The 15491-nt window shown below is 34.7% G+C and overlaps 1 protein-coding gene across 1 annotated transcript in view; it reads left to right on the forward strand.

Annotated features, from left to right (window-relative positions):
* Positions 1 to 1064: 1064 nt before the first annotated feature.
* LOC310891514 (adhesion G-protein coupled receptor V1-like) overlaps positions 1065 to 15491 on the forward strand; it is a gene marked incomplete at its 5' end in the record, with an annotated part of 72717 nt that continues 58290 nt past the window's right edge. The window contains 7 exons of the mRNA XM_083853789.1: positions 1065 to 1169; positions 2575 to 2688; positions 5577 to 6142; positions 7347 to 7617; positions 8416 to 8745; positions 11850 to 12026; positions 12507 to 12730. Of these exons, the coding sequence (XP_083709915.1) occupies positions 1065 to 1169; positions 2575 to 2688; positions 5577 to 6142; positions 7347 to 7617; positions 8416 to 8745; positions 11850 to 12026; positions 12507 to 12730 (1787 nt within the window). The remainder of the gene's footprint in view (positions 1170 to 2574; positions 2689 to 5576; positions 6143 to 7346; positions 7618 to 8415; positions 8746 to 11849; positions 12027 to 12506; positions 12731 to 15491) is intronic.

The raw sequence follows: 15491 nt of genomic DNA on the forward strand, positions 1-15491 counted from the left end.
TTAGAAAACAGAAGTAGCATACGCAGGTCCATGCAGAATACTACTGTGAAGCTACACATCACTGTGTCTTGTAATTCCAATTTATAATAATAAATATGAATGCATAATAGTTCAGAAAGTTAACATTAAAAATTAATATACTTGGACACTCTTAGACAGGAAAGAGAATCATCTACATTTAACCACAAACGTTTCTCCTTTCAGTCATCAAGTCTACTTAAACTTTTTCTTACACTTGTATTAAATTAGAATTACATTCTGAATTACATTCAGTTTTGAAATGTAGCATGTAAACAAAGAAGTAGCTTCTGAATATAAACCTGTTCCTCTGAAGAGCAGGCACAGCTTCTTGCAGTAGGGTTAATTACCAATTACTGAGGGAACATTGTCATAATATATGCATTTTATAACACCCTCTGGGATAAGATGCTGTTGTTACTCCAGCAGATGATATTTGCAATAATACAGAGGTTGTATTAGTAGAACGAGTAGCTATGCCTTATTGACAGCATTCTGACAATATAATTTTGTATAGGACTTCTCTGAAAAAACATAAGAACATAAGAAAATGTTAGAGCCACAGTACTAAGCCAAGCTGCTTCTGGGATTTGTGGATATCTTCAAAATCTGTTACCTACAATAGCCTAAAAAAGTGACCAGTGACCTAAATGATTGTCCTGAGTACATTTATAGCTAGCTATCTAATAAACGACTTCATGATGGTGAAAACCTATTTTTAATGGGTGTAGGAGCTCCTAAAAATACCAGTGATGATATGTCAGTGCTTTGTGTATGTTGACTATGTTCATTTACAGAAACAAACAAACAACAACAACAACAAAAACACACAAATTGCATTACGTGATACATTTTTATCTGAAATCTTTTAAGGTTTTCATTAGCTGAACTAATTGGTTGCTAGGAAATGTATGCCATCAGTGGACTGGTTTGCGGATTGGATTAACTTGTCTGTGGGAGTTTGATATTTCTATGGTAACAGTTTCTTCATTCTGCTGTGATATTTGATCTGTGTCTGATTGTCTGTTCCTTTTCTTCCTCATTAGTCTGCCTTAATCACAGTGAATGAGCCCAGGGGCAGAAATGAATTTGTGCCGCTCACTCTAATTAGAGAGAGGGGAACCTATGGGACGGTCGTCATAACTTTTGAGGTGAGTTTATCCAAAAGACTTCATACAGTAGTCTGTTGGATTAAACTGAGAGGCTGTAATCATAATTTATTGAAGTGTTTGCAAAAGGGGAAGAAGGACAAAATACCTACATCTACATTAGGTAGATCTGTTTCATAAAAGGGATTCATATTAACCGTCATATAGAAAATACTGTAATTATCTGACTGTTTAATTGACTGTTTAACGTTAAGAGGTACTAGAGAAAACCGAGTATATTCTGTCATTTAGAAAGGTACGTGAGGCAACATCAGTATGTATTACTAGAAAATAATGCATATTAAGTATGTAAGAAGTGTCTTATCTAAGTTTTTTTAATTTTTTTAAAAAATATTTATTTTACATACAAATATTCAAGTGAGTCTTTAATGATTATCCCAACTTTGAACTGTGAGTGCTCAGGATTTGGTGAATTTCTGTATCTATAATCATCTGTATCTTGATCTCTATCTTGAATCCCCTGCAAATGAAGCTTTTGAAATAATTAATCATGTTGAATACTTATCCTGTTATTTACATATGTGATTTGAATGTGATACAATTACTGACTTCATTGCTTTCTTTTTCTTATCTAGCTCAGACTCTATTATTTACTTTAAAATTATATATAAAATCTTTCATATAGATATTTCTGTACTAGTTGCCTGGTCCTATAGGGTAAGGCTTTAATCTAGACCTCAAAGCTTTAGTCTAGACCTGTCAAAACCAGAAAAGCTTTGCACTGGATTTTATTAATACTAAATATAGCATGAATAGTTAAAGTACTGAATATGATTCTCTGTGCAATTTTTTGCAAATATGTTTGTTTTAAGGTACAGTAAATCTTACTCTCTGGACAATTACTTAGGTCTGTCTCACATCATTATATATGTATGTTGAAAAATAATTTACAAAATGTTCTAAAACCAAAAAATCCCATATGACCTTTAAGAGGCTTTGTAGTATTTTGAGTTTGACTGTTAAATTTAGTATCTTTAATATCACAAGTTAAGATAGAAGGGACACAAAACCAGTAAGTACTATTACTTTGTCTTGGAATTTATTATGAAATACTATTGATTCAAACTGAATTTGCATGAATATCCTTTCTGTAATATGAAAGAGTCAGTTATGCATCAGAATATACTAAAGAGTCCCCATAGGCCTATATGGAAGTAGTTTTCTTCCTCTTATTCTGGAAATACGGGATTTCTTCAGAGTGGTTGTTCTGACTTACACTGTCTGCCAGAAAAGAGCAGATTTTCACAACTGAATGTTCATGTAAGTTGTAAGTTGGAGATGGCTTGCATTTGTTATGCAAGTCACACTGCATATTGGTTATTGTACTTGCACTGGATTTGTATTCCTGCTTTATAGACTTCTCATCAGACAAATCAATTCTTTGCAGATAAAAGATGGTCCAAACCCAGCTGAAGAAGACCTAAGTCCAGCTAAGGGAAATATTACATTCACACCTGGGAGATCAAAGCTGATTTATAATTTAACAGTGCTTGATGATCAGGTAGGAACAAGCTGACTTCATCTTAGGCTTTGATACGTAGAAGGTTAACTGAAGTTCTGGAAAGACTTAGAGTAATAAGTTACAAAAAGGCTTGGCTTAAATAAGGTTAAAAGCAGTTCTATTTGATGAAGTGATGTTAAATTTTGGCTCTCTGGTCTATTATTTTTACTCTTTCCAAGCTCCCTCTTTAATTCTCATCAGTGAATAGTTTTAGTTTATGTGCATATCCTGGCTGAGCAGACATGTTATCTTTGTCACTAAAGAAAGAATATTACACATTGAAGATTCACAGGGAAAAGGCAGATTCAAAAATATTTTTTGTCGTTGTTTGTTTGTGGTTTTTTTTTTTCAAATATGTTTCAGGGTAGAAACATATTTGAAAAAATCCTAAAAATAGATGAGATTCCTGAAACAAACATGCAGTCTTGTGGAAAGCATGAATACTAGGTGATAATTAACATTTTTCTGTTTTCAGATTGGCCAATTGAAAAAAAAAAACAACACACACACAAAAAAACCAAACCAAAACAAAAAAAAACCACAACATAACTCATAGGTTGTGAGGCTTTCTTTTTATCTCAGAGTAAACAAAACATTCTTCTAATTTGCAACTTGTGATTTTCCTTTTTTCTTACCTGCACTTTTCTTTTGTGTTTTTCTTTTCCTTTATAATAAGCTTAAGAGGGAAAACTGAGACATCAAAATAAGTATATATGATACAAAACAACTTAGTAAGAAATTCATAAGAAAACAATAATGGTGAAAGGTGTGTGTCTCAGAAGTGAGCACAGAACTGTAAAGCAGCTTGTTTCCTTTTTACTCTTAGTTATAAAAAATGTCCTTCCACATTTCTACTGATACTCTAGTGTTAAGAGGCTGTGCCAACCTGGGGTGCTGAAGTGTAGAAACATCTCTTTCCAATTCAATGTAATATTTCAGTGACTTACACACAGAAATAAATTATTAGGGTCTTTTCTCTTGGGAGGATGTGATTTTATTTATTTTTATTCTGAGAAATGCTCTCAAACTTCTGTTTCTAAAAGTTTGATCTGTATTTGGTGTGTCTAGTCAACGTCTTTCCACTCTTTGAAAGTCTTTCACAAGTGTATGTGAAAGATGAATTTTGCACAAAAACCTTTATTGATGATGATGATGATAGAGTTCACAAGAATCCAGTAACACTACTGTCAGAACTTAATTTGAGCTTTTAGGATCTGAGTTAGGGAAACCAATGAAACAAGTATTTTTCTGAATTGTGCAGCCTTACAGAAGGTAGGGGACTGCAGTTCTGATTTCCACAGCTCTGCATTTATAGTACTTTTCCTGTGCAGGTTTCCTTTTTAAGTATAATTGCAACTTTAAGAGAAAATTAAAGAGGCAAGGCAGCACTGGAAATCATTTATACTATTATATTCGAAGTTTGACTCATGTATTTATTGGTCAATCATGATGTAATTGAAAGCTCCACAATGCCTTATTTATGTAGGATACTAAGATTTTATCTGCAACTAAAATGGCATGTACGTTCTGACTGTCAAATGCGTATTTTTGTACTGCAAGACAGTATATGAACTAGTGAACTAAAACAAGCGTAAGTTAACATCAATTTTAATAAGATAAAATAGGAAATAGTAGTGTAGGAGAGAGGTGACAGAGAGCTTGCAAATCTCACGCTGGAAAAAAAAACAAACAACCTGCATCAGTCAATAATATTATGCAAGTTTAAGTGCCACAAGTCAAACAAGGGACAAAATTGGCCTCAGCTACAAAGACAGCGGCGTGCATACCCTTTGTGCCCTGAAACAGGATCTAAGGGTGGCCAATTAACAAATGTGTAAAAAGAGAAGAAATATTGGACCACAAGGAATTCTGAACTTTTTTTGCTCAGTAAACAGAACTACATGGAAAGGATTCATCAGCCCTATAACAAAGCAATGCCATTAGTAACACATAAGCAATTTTGTTGTGGAATTTATCTCAGAAGCAAATAATACTGTTTTTTCTGAGAGTCCACAACAAGAATGAGATGTGAGGATCTTATGTAATATTTAAATATTTCCTTCTAATCTCTCTGTATTAATAAAATAATGATATTTTCCAGTTCAACAGACTTAGCCTATCAAGACTGGGGAATAAAATGTAATAATATAAAGTAAAAAATATTAAATTCTGCAATTCAAGGCTTATAAACCCTTCTTTTTTGTCTGCTGCATCAGTTATTAGAGACTAAAGAGCTAAAACTAAAGTGCAGTTCTAAACAAACCACATGTAGAAATGCCAAAGTCTAATTAATAGATAAGCATCAGCAAGCACATTCTCAGAGCTGTGACTGAAGCTGTGCTGGGAATGTGAGTCTGTCTGAAAGTAGGAACTGTTCTTTTTCCCGTTGAATAGGAACAAAAGGGCCAAGGTAGGTTGTGTTCATATGTTGTTCCTCTGTTCTTTCAGGCATGCATAGATGTAAAATGGTGTTAACATCAGCAAATAAAGATGTCAGACTAAATAACTGTCAGGAACACTTGTGTCCAAGCAGAGCAACTTCCACAAGTTGAGTTAGGATCTCCTCACACTCTCTAGTTGGAAAGATAGAGCTTCATCTGATTCTTGCCTAGTTTTTGTTTGCCCTTTTTTTTTTTTTGTCTTTTCCCACTTTTTCATATTTCCATAGCATAGAAGTATGTCTTAGAAAATGGAAACATTCAATTTTGAGAAGGGATTTTCAAAGTTGCAAGCGAGTTTCTTTTTGCCTGTTTATTTTAATGTGAAAAGGGTTGTAATGTTTATATTATTTCCCTTTATTGCTAAATATACATAACATATTTCTAAGTAAGTGTTCTGCATGTATTTGAAATGGGACTTACACCCTGTTGCTACTATTATTTTTCCAGATACCTGAAAATGATGAATTGTTTGTTGTTCATCTCAGGAGTGTGGAGGGAGGGGCTGAAATCAACACCACAAGGAATTCTGTTCAGATTAATATTAAGAAAAATGACAGCCCTGTGCGATTTGCTCAGAGCACTTACATGGTGCCTGAGGAAGTCGAAATGCTCACAATTCAAGTGATTCGTGGTAAGGATGACAGTGGAAAATTAATTGGACCTGATGAATGTGAAGTCTCCGTCAGTTACACCATCATAACTGGGAATTCAACAGCACACGCGCAGCTCAATTTAGACTTCCTAGATCTTCAGCCAAATACAACTATTGTCTTCACACCTCTAGTTCATGAAGTATATATGAAATTCAAGATCCTTGATGATGCCATACCAGAAATTGCTGAGACCTTCCAAATTATGCTCCTTAAGGACACGTTACAGGGAGATGCTGTTTTGGTTAATCCATCTGTTGTTCACGTCACCATCCAACCAAATGATAAACCCTATGGAGTGCTTTCAATCAACAGTATCCTGTTTACTCAAACTGTTATCATTGATGAAGACCAAATTTCAAGGTACTACAGATCTTCAAACAGTATCTCGTCATGTTAAGGGATTTGTTTGGCACTGTAAAGCATCCTTAGGATTTCACTGACAGTAATTATAAAATCAGTAGTGAAAAATTAATATAGAAATCACCTACTGTGTAATTATTATAAACGATATAGAATTTTCAAGGGAGAAAATGTCTAATTATGCAGAAGTATTTTAATATTTATGAACTATATATGAGAACTGTAAATATTTAATGACATTATCAAAATACTGAAAAACCCTTAATCTAAAAGATGGATCAGTGAAGTTGTGATGCGGCCACACACCCATTCATACAAGTGGAAAATATATTTCAGGCTTCCTTTCCCAGTAAATCTTTGTCTATACTGTATTTAAAGTCAGTCTCTGGTTAAAAAATGGTGGTGAGTGTCTTCTGTGAAGTACTGAATACCCATAGACTTCCAAAAAAGTTAAATACATGTAATTTTACAGATAAATTAAAAACAAATCTCCACACAAATCTTTACAAGCAGAACTAATATCTATACAATATTGCCAGTTTTAGTAAAAATGTCCACTGCTAGCTAGTGATGGTGGTTCATCCCCAGAGAAAGAGGTAATGTATCAACCTATGATTTTATGAACAATTTCTAGTATGTAGAGCCCAGCACTTCAATATTCACTTTTTTTTTTTTCTTTCTTATACACAGATACAGGAAACGTGACATTTCCATAATCACAAATATTGATAAATTATATTTCAGTGCATAGGCAAATAGTTGAGTCACTTTATTTTAAATAAAATCATTATTTAAACACTCATGCCTGACAATTGTATTTTGATATAGTCCATAAAACAGTGTAGAAATTTAGTTGAGAAAAAGTTTTCTGAAATTTAACATCTTTCCTGAGAAAAAATATAAACATGCCAACTTTCCTCTTCTCAGTATCTTTCTTACTGTAAACAAAATAAATTTTAACTAATGTCTTTAGATATATTACTCATGTCTTTATGTATATTATCTCATGAATAAGCAACCTGAGAAAAGTCTACTTCTGTGGTATGATTTCACAAATTTTAAGTCCTGACTCAAATGTCAGTAGCAGCAGTTAATATCGATTCCACTGAAGTCAGTATAAATCTTCCAGGGAACAGATAGCTAAGTAAACCGATATTAATTATAATTGCATGTTACAGATTTTTATTTTCATTCAAAACCACAGGTTTGAAGGGATCACGATCGTAAGAAATGGTGGAACACATGGAAATGTTTCTGTGACCTGGGTCATAACTCGAAATAGCAGTGATCTGTCACCTGTGACTGCAGACCTTGTTCCAGAGACCGGGGAGATACATTTTGATCAAGGACAGATGCTGGTCACACTTTCACTGACCATTATTGATGATAACATACCAGAAGAAGCAGAGCCCTATCTTCTGAAGCTCTTAGCTCATACAATACAGGGAGGCGCAGAAGTCAGCGAACCATCTGAGGTAAGTTTGATTTCAGAACTTGTTTTGAGGAGGTGATAGATAATAATTAGGGAGTAGGATTAGGATTAGGATCCACCAGTTTTGGTGGATTGGCTAAATTGAAGTAGTTGTGCTTGAGTTTAAGTGAAGCAAGCTGATGTATTCTCAGTATAAAGAGCCACATCCAAAGTCTTTGGCTTAACATATTTTATAAGGCCAGACCTATTTAATGCAGTAGCATTTAGCTTAGAATATTCCCATCATAAATATCATTGCATAACTGCTATCTTGATTGGTTGCTTGCTAAGAGAAGGTTGAGCATTTATTTTCACTTGCTTATTTGCTGTAGGTACTGGAATGTTTTACACAGAGTAACAGCTTCAAGAGGATGGCTTAGTGATTAAGACTAACCTCTGAACTTTTAAATAAGGGGTAATTAGCATTACTGACAATTCTGTGACTCAGGTCCCTACTTTGCTTTTTGAACATATGATTGGAATGAATTTGGTGAATTAAATGATTTTTTCACAGTCTGAAATATATTCAAATTATTCACTTTGGCTGCTGAACCAAAAATCAGTTATTCAAAGCTCATTCTGACATAGATGAGGCATAGCAGGAAAGTTGCTGCTATCAGTGGTGTGCTGCTTGTGCACAAGCAACACTTTGGGGCTGTCAATCTGATTTCTTTCTTGAGTGCCAATTCACTAACGATAAAAATGTATGATGACAGTCAGGACATACTTTCATGAAAACGTGAAAACTGTGGTGTATATTAATTGTAGCATTGAGTAAGTGATGCTGTTTTCTGTTTTGCAGCTTTTGTTTTACATTCAGGACAGCGATGATGTTTATGGCGTAATAAAGTTTTATCCTTTGGAGAATCAGAAGATTGAAAGTAATCCAACAGGACGCTTTTTATCCTTGAGTTTTGTAAGGGAGAAAGGAACAGTTGGAAATGTGCAGTTAGTTTATACTGCACTGTATATTCCAGCTGGAGCTCTGGATCCTGAGAGAGCAAAAGATGGCATTCTAAATATGTCTAGAAACAGCATCCTCCTGTTTCCAGAAGGAAAAACACATCATACTTTGAGTATACCAATAAGAAAAGATGCATTTCTTCAAAATGGTGCTCATTTCCTCATACAGGTATCTCAGCTGTTTTGTTTTTGTTTTTGTTTTTTAGCTTATTTAATATGAGGAATATGATTCAATAATTGATCCTTCCCCTTGACTGTAATTTAAATGACCATTCCTGTAAAAAAAAAAAAGTGCTTAGCTCTGAAGCAAAGATTTTCTTATTTAAAAAGACATCTTTCATAACTATGCTATAAAGTTTTCTATCCCTAATCATTAGTAATTAAACAAATTTTAAAACTAAAGAGGATTCAGGTACTAATCATGGAATTTATCAAAATGAGATCAGCGTTGTCTGTTGCTTGCCCCTTGAAGCATGTTTCTGCTTGGCCTCTGACTTGGAACGTGAAAAAAATAAGGTTCTTAAAATTAAATTACTGAAGCAGGAAAAATTTCAGAAATGACATGCAAGTAAATGTATCTTGGGCTTGATACAGGTCCTTCTCCAGCAGGTCATCCCCCAGCCTGTACTGATACTTGCGGTTGTTCCTTCCCAAATGCAGGACTCTACACTTGCTCTTGTTAAACCTCATCTGGTTTCTTCCTGCCCAACTCTCCAGCCTGACCAGGTCCCTTCCAACCCCTACAATTCTGTGATACTGTGATCTTTGCTCTTCCAGCTGAACTATTCTAAATTAAAAAGGGTCAAATATACATTATATATTATATGTATATTATATTGCATTTATATATAAATTTGTTAGGAGAACTTACTTTTTTTTTTCCCTGTATAGTTTTCTTCACTTTTTTCTTTCCTTTTTTTTTTCTATCTCAATTTGTAAAAGATAACTTTTATCATCGTTGAAGGTGTTGATGTTATATCCATGAATTTCAAATTTGCCAGGTTTTATATTTTCCTTATAGTCTACCAAAGACGTTGTAATCACTTCTAAGACCTTTGAAAGATTTCCTCCCTCCACATCCTTCTCCCTACATTCTCTTACAGGAGGAATAATGAGAACAAAAAGTTTTGCCAGAATTATATTGTTTATCTAATATGCAATTTTATTTATTTATTTTATTTATGGCATTCACAGTTAGATTAGGAATTGCCTTCTGAAATACTAGAACACGTTAGTATGTTTTATGATTGCAAGAGGTTTGAGAGATCCACAAAATTCTTAAATGTCTAATTCCATGTATTCAATGTTTTTTTTTTTTTTTTTTTTTTTTTGTCCTTTGACTGTAGTCAAGACACACATCTGATAAATATTTCAGAATGTTCAGTCATTCCAAGCACTTTGCCTGGATTTTCAAACTGTAGATTCCAATCTGTTTTTTTTTTTTTCTGTACTTTCTCCATGAACTATAAATAAAATCTTTGTTTGAAGAAATTAAATCAGAGGAGCTTTCCAGCTCAAATAATTAATTTAGAAACTCATAGAGAAGGAAAACACCACTATTTATCACTGTGACAATCCTTCTGCATCGTGAATAAATGATAATCTCAGTGAACATGTTTAGAATGAGTTGTACTTAGGCAAAATAAAGAATTGACTCAGGAATCAGCAGAGAAGCAAATGAAACTGTAGGATGAATAAAGGTACAGGAGATAATGTTAATGTGAGATATATTCCTTAGTGACACCTTCAATTAAATAACGTGCTGTAATCAGAGATGCGGTTTTTGGTATAGCTAGGAAGATTAACTCTGAAAATTAAGCTCATAAACTAATTGTTATTGTTCAAATAACTATATATTTTTTTCTCTTTGTACTGGTTTCCTTTAAAAGGTACTAAAGGAAACATTGCAGAAAGAGTAAAATCTCTGTTCTTTATTGATTATTACTTTATTCCAAAGGTACCATACAGGATCCAAATACAGCATACACTTTAAATAGAGCAAATTGTTTTGGCTGTGTAGTATTTCAGAAAGTTTACTGAGCTAATAACCGCACAATGGTGCACTTTCATCCTGTTAATTGCAGAATCGGGGCCTATGCTAGGAGAAAGCTCAGAAAAGAGGAGAAACAAACAGTGCCATCATCTGTTCTTCAGACTTTTGATAACAAGTTGGAATGGTTGAGAATCAGTTACTAAATACAGTATTTGTAAAACATTTCCATCTATCATCAGATAAATGTTCATGCATATTTCTGGGTGTTACTCAAGCAGTTGTGGAACAAAATATGATACAGCCCACATATTTATAGAGTTTGGTTTCAAGAACTGTAAGACTTTAAAAATCATCTTTTGAAATGGTGAACCATGATTACTATATGAATTTAAGAAAGGCCACTATTTTATCCCCAAAAAATAAAGCTTTACTCTATGATAACACCTGATAACTCCAAGAAAAAATGTCAGTGGGAGTTTATGCCCCAGTGAAATGTTCACAGAAATATATGCAAATCTGTTATGGAAACATTTATTGTAATGATGCATGTAGACAGAATCACATGGAATAAATAATATTTAAAGGAAATAATTAAACAGGCAAGTTCTGCTTTCCTTGGTGTGTCACTACTGGTGCTGGGCTTAGCGAGTGATGCTTCCCTTTTAAAGAAAAGGATGAAAAAAAATCTATTTCCTCTTAGTATCTATAATCTATCAGAAATGCAGTGACAAGTAAAATACAGTTTTGAAATACTGTACTGAATTTAAATTCTTAATGTGGCTCTGGTAGTTCTTAGATAGAGAATTCCTTAAAATTTTGTGGAGAGGAAAGAAAAGTGGATTATTATTTGGCTGTTTGATCAAGGGCTGTAAATTATTATGACTTCAGTGATTTCCCTAGATTTTTATCAATGCAAGACACAAAAAATGATGTTAGACAATTGCCTATGCTGCTCATCAATGACTGTTGTTAATAGCTCTAGTAATGTATCAGCTGATCTGGAACAGAGTCTCTCTCTCTGGCTTGATCTGTGTTTAATTACATACACTAACATGATTTGTCTGGGAGGTGTACCATTCTGCTGACAGCTCAACAATATCCACTTAATTTCTTTGACATGTCTACTTACAAATTTTTATAACAGCAGTGCTATCAGTAGGAAGAATTTGCTCTGGAGATGTATACTTCCTTTATATGAAAATTACTCTGAAATGTCAGAACTGTTCTGACTTGGTGCTGAGGCTTCTTATTTCTCACTTTTCTTTTACTTTTTCCTACAGCTGGAAGGAGTTGAACTGGTGAATAGAATTCCTCTAGTCCCATCTGTGAGTCCTAGATTAGGCGAAATTCGAAATATTTCTTTGAGGATTACTCCAGATATTGCAAATGGAGAAATAGGCTTTATTAGCAATCTACCGATTATTCTTTCTGAACCAGAAGATTCCCCTGCTACGCTGGTAAGTAAGCCTTTTTATATTGTCTTTTGCTATGGAAAACTTATTTGGAGAAGGTGGAGTTTGCTGTATTCAGTGTAGCATTTGACAATTAATGTGAGGAAAAGCCTTCCTGTAAGTTCTGTCTTATCCTAAATATTCTCTTCTTTAAAAAAAAAAAAAAATGCTCTGAAATAATCTGTTACTGATTTCCAGAGAACTGAGATTGGTCTTTGCTTTCTGTGTAAGTATCTAAAACCAGTTAGCCCTTGATGCTCACACAGAGCAAAAGATACTGCAGTTAGTCTCTCTCACCAATTGCGAGCATAGTCATGTAAAGTAGGACTGAGACAAATCCTGAATAAGATAGATCATTTCCCATTCTCAAATTAGAACTGGCCAAACTTTTGTTTTTATTATTATTTATTCAAATAGTAATTTGCAAGGGAGTAATCGGTTTTGCATCTACTTTTGCAAGTCACAACAAATTAATGTGTTTCACAGGTTTCCATTGCATTGCATCGAGATGGGACTGATGGTCAAGCAACTGTGTTCTGGAGTTTGAAACCCTCTGGTCCCAATCAAAAGGCGGTAACACAGGATGATATAAGTCCTTTTAACGGCTCCGTGGTTTTCTTATCTGGACAAAGTGATACCACAATTAACATCACCATTAAAGCTGATGATGTACCTGAAATGAACGAAACTGTGTTATTAACTTTGGACAGGTATTGTACCCTATTCTCTATTCATATGTATCAGCTGCAGTACTCAATTTATGCATAACAGATTAGCACAGTGTTAATTACATGGTATTGCTTGCATTGTGTTGATATGTGTCTGAAGAAATAGTGGGCCCTTGTTTCAGACTGTGTATGGGTTCTTTGAGTGGAGATCAATGTAAGAAACCATTTTGCATTTATTATCTAATGACTTAACTGTTTATATTTTCATGAAAATTCTGTATGCTATTTAGAAAGTTCTTTCAGTTTTGATCTTTTTTATAGCTCTTGGTTTTAACACTTTTTTTTTTCGGAAAAATAATATTTAGTAAGATAATGGGAAAAACTAAAGTGAGAACTAAAAAGCAATGCAGAACTTTTTCTGTCAGAAAAAACATTTATAACTTGGGTGTCACTGTAGAATTAGACTTGCAGTTTATTTGTTTGATCTGCATGTTCAATATTCCTTGATAATTAGATACTTCTGTCAGCTCATAGCCCCCAGAATATCCCAGTGTGACTATTATTGCAGTCTTCTGCTAATGAGAATGCAGTGGGGTTTCTGAAGCACAGTGTTCTGGTCTCCCTTCTCATCTAGTGGAGGATTTTAGGATAACAGGCTGTAAGGGCCCTCAGGTGATACTATTATCTGCATGTGAACACTGTTCAGAAAACTTAAATTAGTTTATAATCAGGAGTCTTTTCCCTCTTTGAGTTACTAACAAGAGTGTCTTGGCTATATCGTCTGTCCTGCTTCCCACAGCTCAGTTACATAAGTAAATACAGAAATACCACCACACGTGCTCTTGTATTACCTCCTATTTGTCTAAGGTACATTTTCCACTTTTACTGAAAACATACTACAGTGGTCTGCCAGCACCAGCTTCCACACTGAACATCTACTACTTACATAGTCCTTACCTTATGCAGAAGAAGTATTTTTATTCTGTACAGGAAGCGTAGGCTAGCTCTTAGATATCCACAACAGATATCCACAGTGATTCCACATTAGCAAACAATAGGCAAGAAGCTCCTCACGCTGTTGTTGATCACTAGAAGATCCCATTTCAGAAAACATGGTTTTCGAACATCTTTATGGCACACAGGGAAGATGTTATTCCTTTGCGGGATTGGCTTGCTTGATTAAAAGGTGGCTGGTTAATGCATGTAGTTCAGAACTAGTTATTTTATTCTACCTTGGCTACTCATTACATTAAAAAGGCAATCCTTTTCAGAATAAAAACAGAGACTATTGCAAGCAGTTCTCCGCTTTCTTTCTGTGGGAGAAACTGGTTTGTCTCAAGGAATTTTTTTAGAGTCTCTGGCACAAAGGGGGAAACTAGGATTAGAAATGATGGTTCAAGTTTTGAGTGTAAGGTGGCCAAGAATGCAGAGTGGTATTGAGGTAAACAAGTAAGTAGATAGAAGTAAGCAGCATGAAAGGGTAACTTTTTTGATTCACGTGTGTGAAAGTACAGTTTTCTGCCATTTATCCTGAGTTACAACTGTAGGCTATACCTTGAAAATGGTGGCTGCAACAGGGATTGAACTGGCAGCTGAACAAATACAACCAGTGTTCTGCTTTTGCTGTGTATGGTGCAAGCCGTAGGCTCTGTTGATCATGAAGTGGATGGTGAAAAGTGTGCCAACAGTAAGCAGCTTTCCCACACTTGGCAGGGTCAGAGAGTGAACCGAGGAACAGGTGGTCTGTCCTGGAAAAAGAAGTAAGCAAGGAGGAGATAGAATCTGAACTTTTCTCTAGACCTTGGTAGCATCCCTCACTTCAACTAATTAGCAGAAGCCAAGAATGAAATGACTGCAGAGATCATCCTTTCAGTACTAGACATGACTCTTCAAATTAGGGTTGAAGGATACTGGCAGGGTTACGTGTACGCCCGTGCTATTGCTTTCAGCCTGGTTGGTATTTTGTGGACAAATAGAAGATTTCAGTTTCCGAGGCTGGCAGCCAGCACCTCACAGCAGTAGTGAATGAGCATGAAAACAAAGATGCACTGTGCTGTAGATGTGCTTGTACTGTTCCGTAAATTGTAGCATAAGTCAGCGAGAAAAGAAAGCATGTAAGAACTTTAATGAAACTACAGACATAGACATATGTTCATAAGCATTCAGTGTATTGCAATTATTAATAGCACGGGTAAAATAATCAAAATAATTAGTTCTAACAAGGATGTATTATTTACGGCTTAGTGGTATTGTCAAGGCAGTTCAATTTTAAATAAGCTTTAAGTGCATCCATAACTATATTTTTTCCAAGCCATTAAAAACAATGTTATCCTTTCTTGCTTTATGCTCTCTATACTTAGACCACAGATATTAAAACTAGCTCTGAATTTTGTCCACAAACTGGAGGAAAATGTATAACATGAAAAATATGATTCCAAAGAACACAGATGAGTAATGATGAGTAATGAAGGAGCAAGAGAGTCTTGTATCTGCTGAAGCTTCTCTATATTTTCTTTTTTTAGGAGCAGATTCAGGTTGAATGCCTGCCCTATCTGAATAGGCCTGAATTGAGACCAAGCATAAATAAAACCAGATGTCTGTAGTGAAATCTATGTGAGAAAGGAAAGACCTTGGTCTTCTTGATGAATGTAGGTGGAACAGGCCATGGAAATTGTGTGTGTGCTTTGTGAGAGCATATATGCATACTAGGGCTGTTCATTTTACCTGGTAAGCACAAACAGAAATCAGTTTTTTTAAAATCTGATTGCTGTTTTTTTCCTTCTACACAACGTAATCTCTCACT

The sequence above is a fragment of the Anser anser genome (assembly GCF_964211835.1).
Source record: "Anser anser genome assembly, contig: HAP1_SCAFFOLD_327, whole genome shotgun sequence".
NCBI lineage: Eukaryota > Metazoa > Chordata > Aves > Anseriformes > Anatidae > Anser > Anser anser.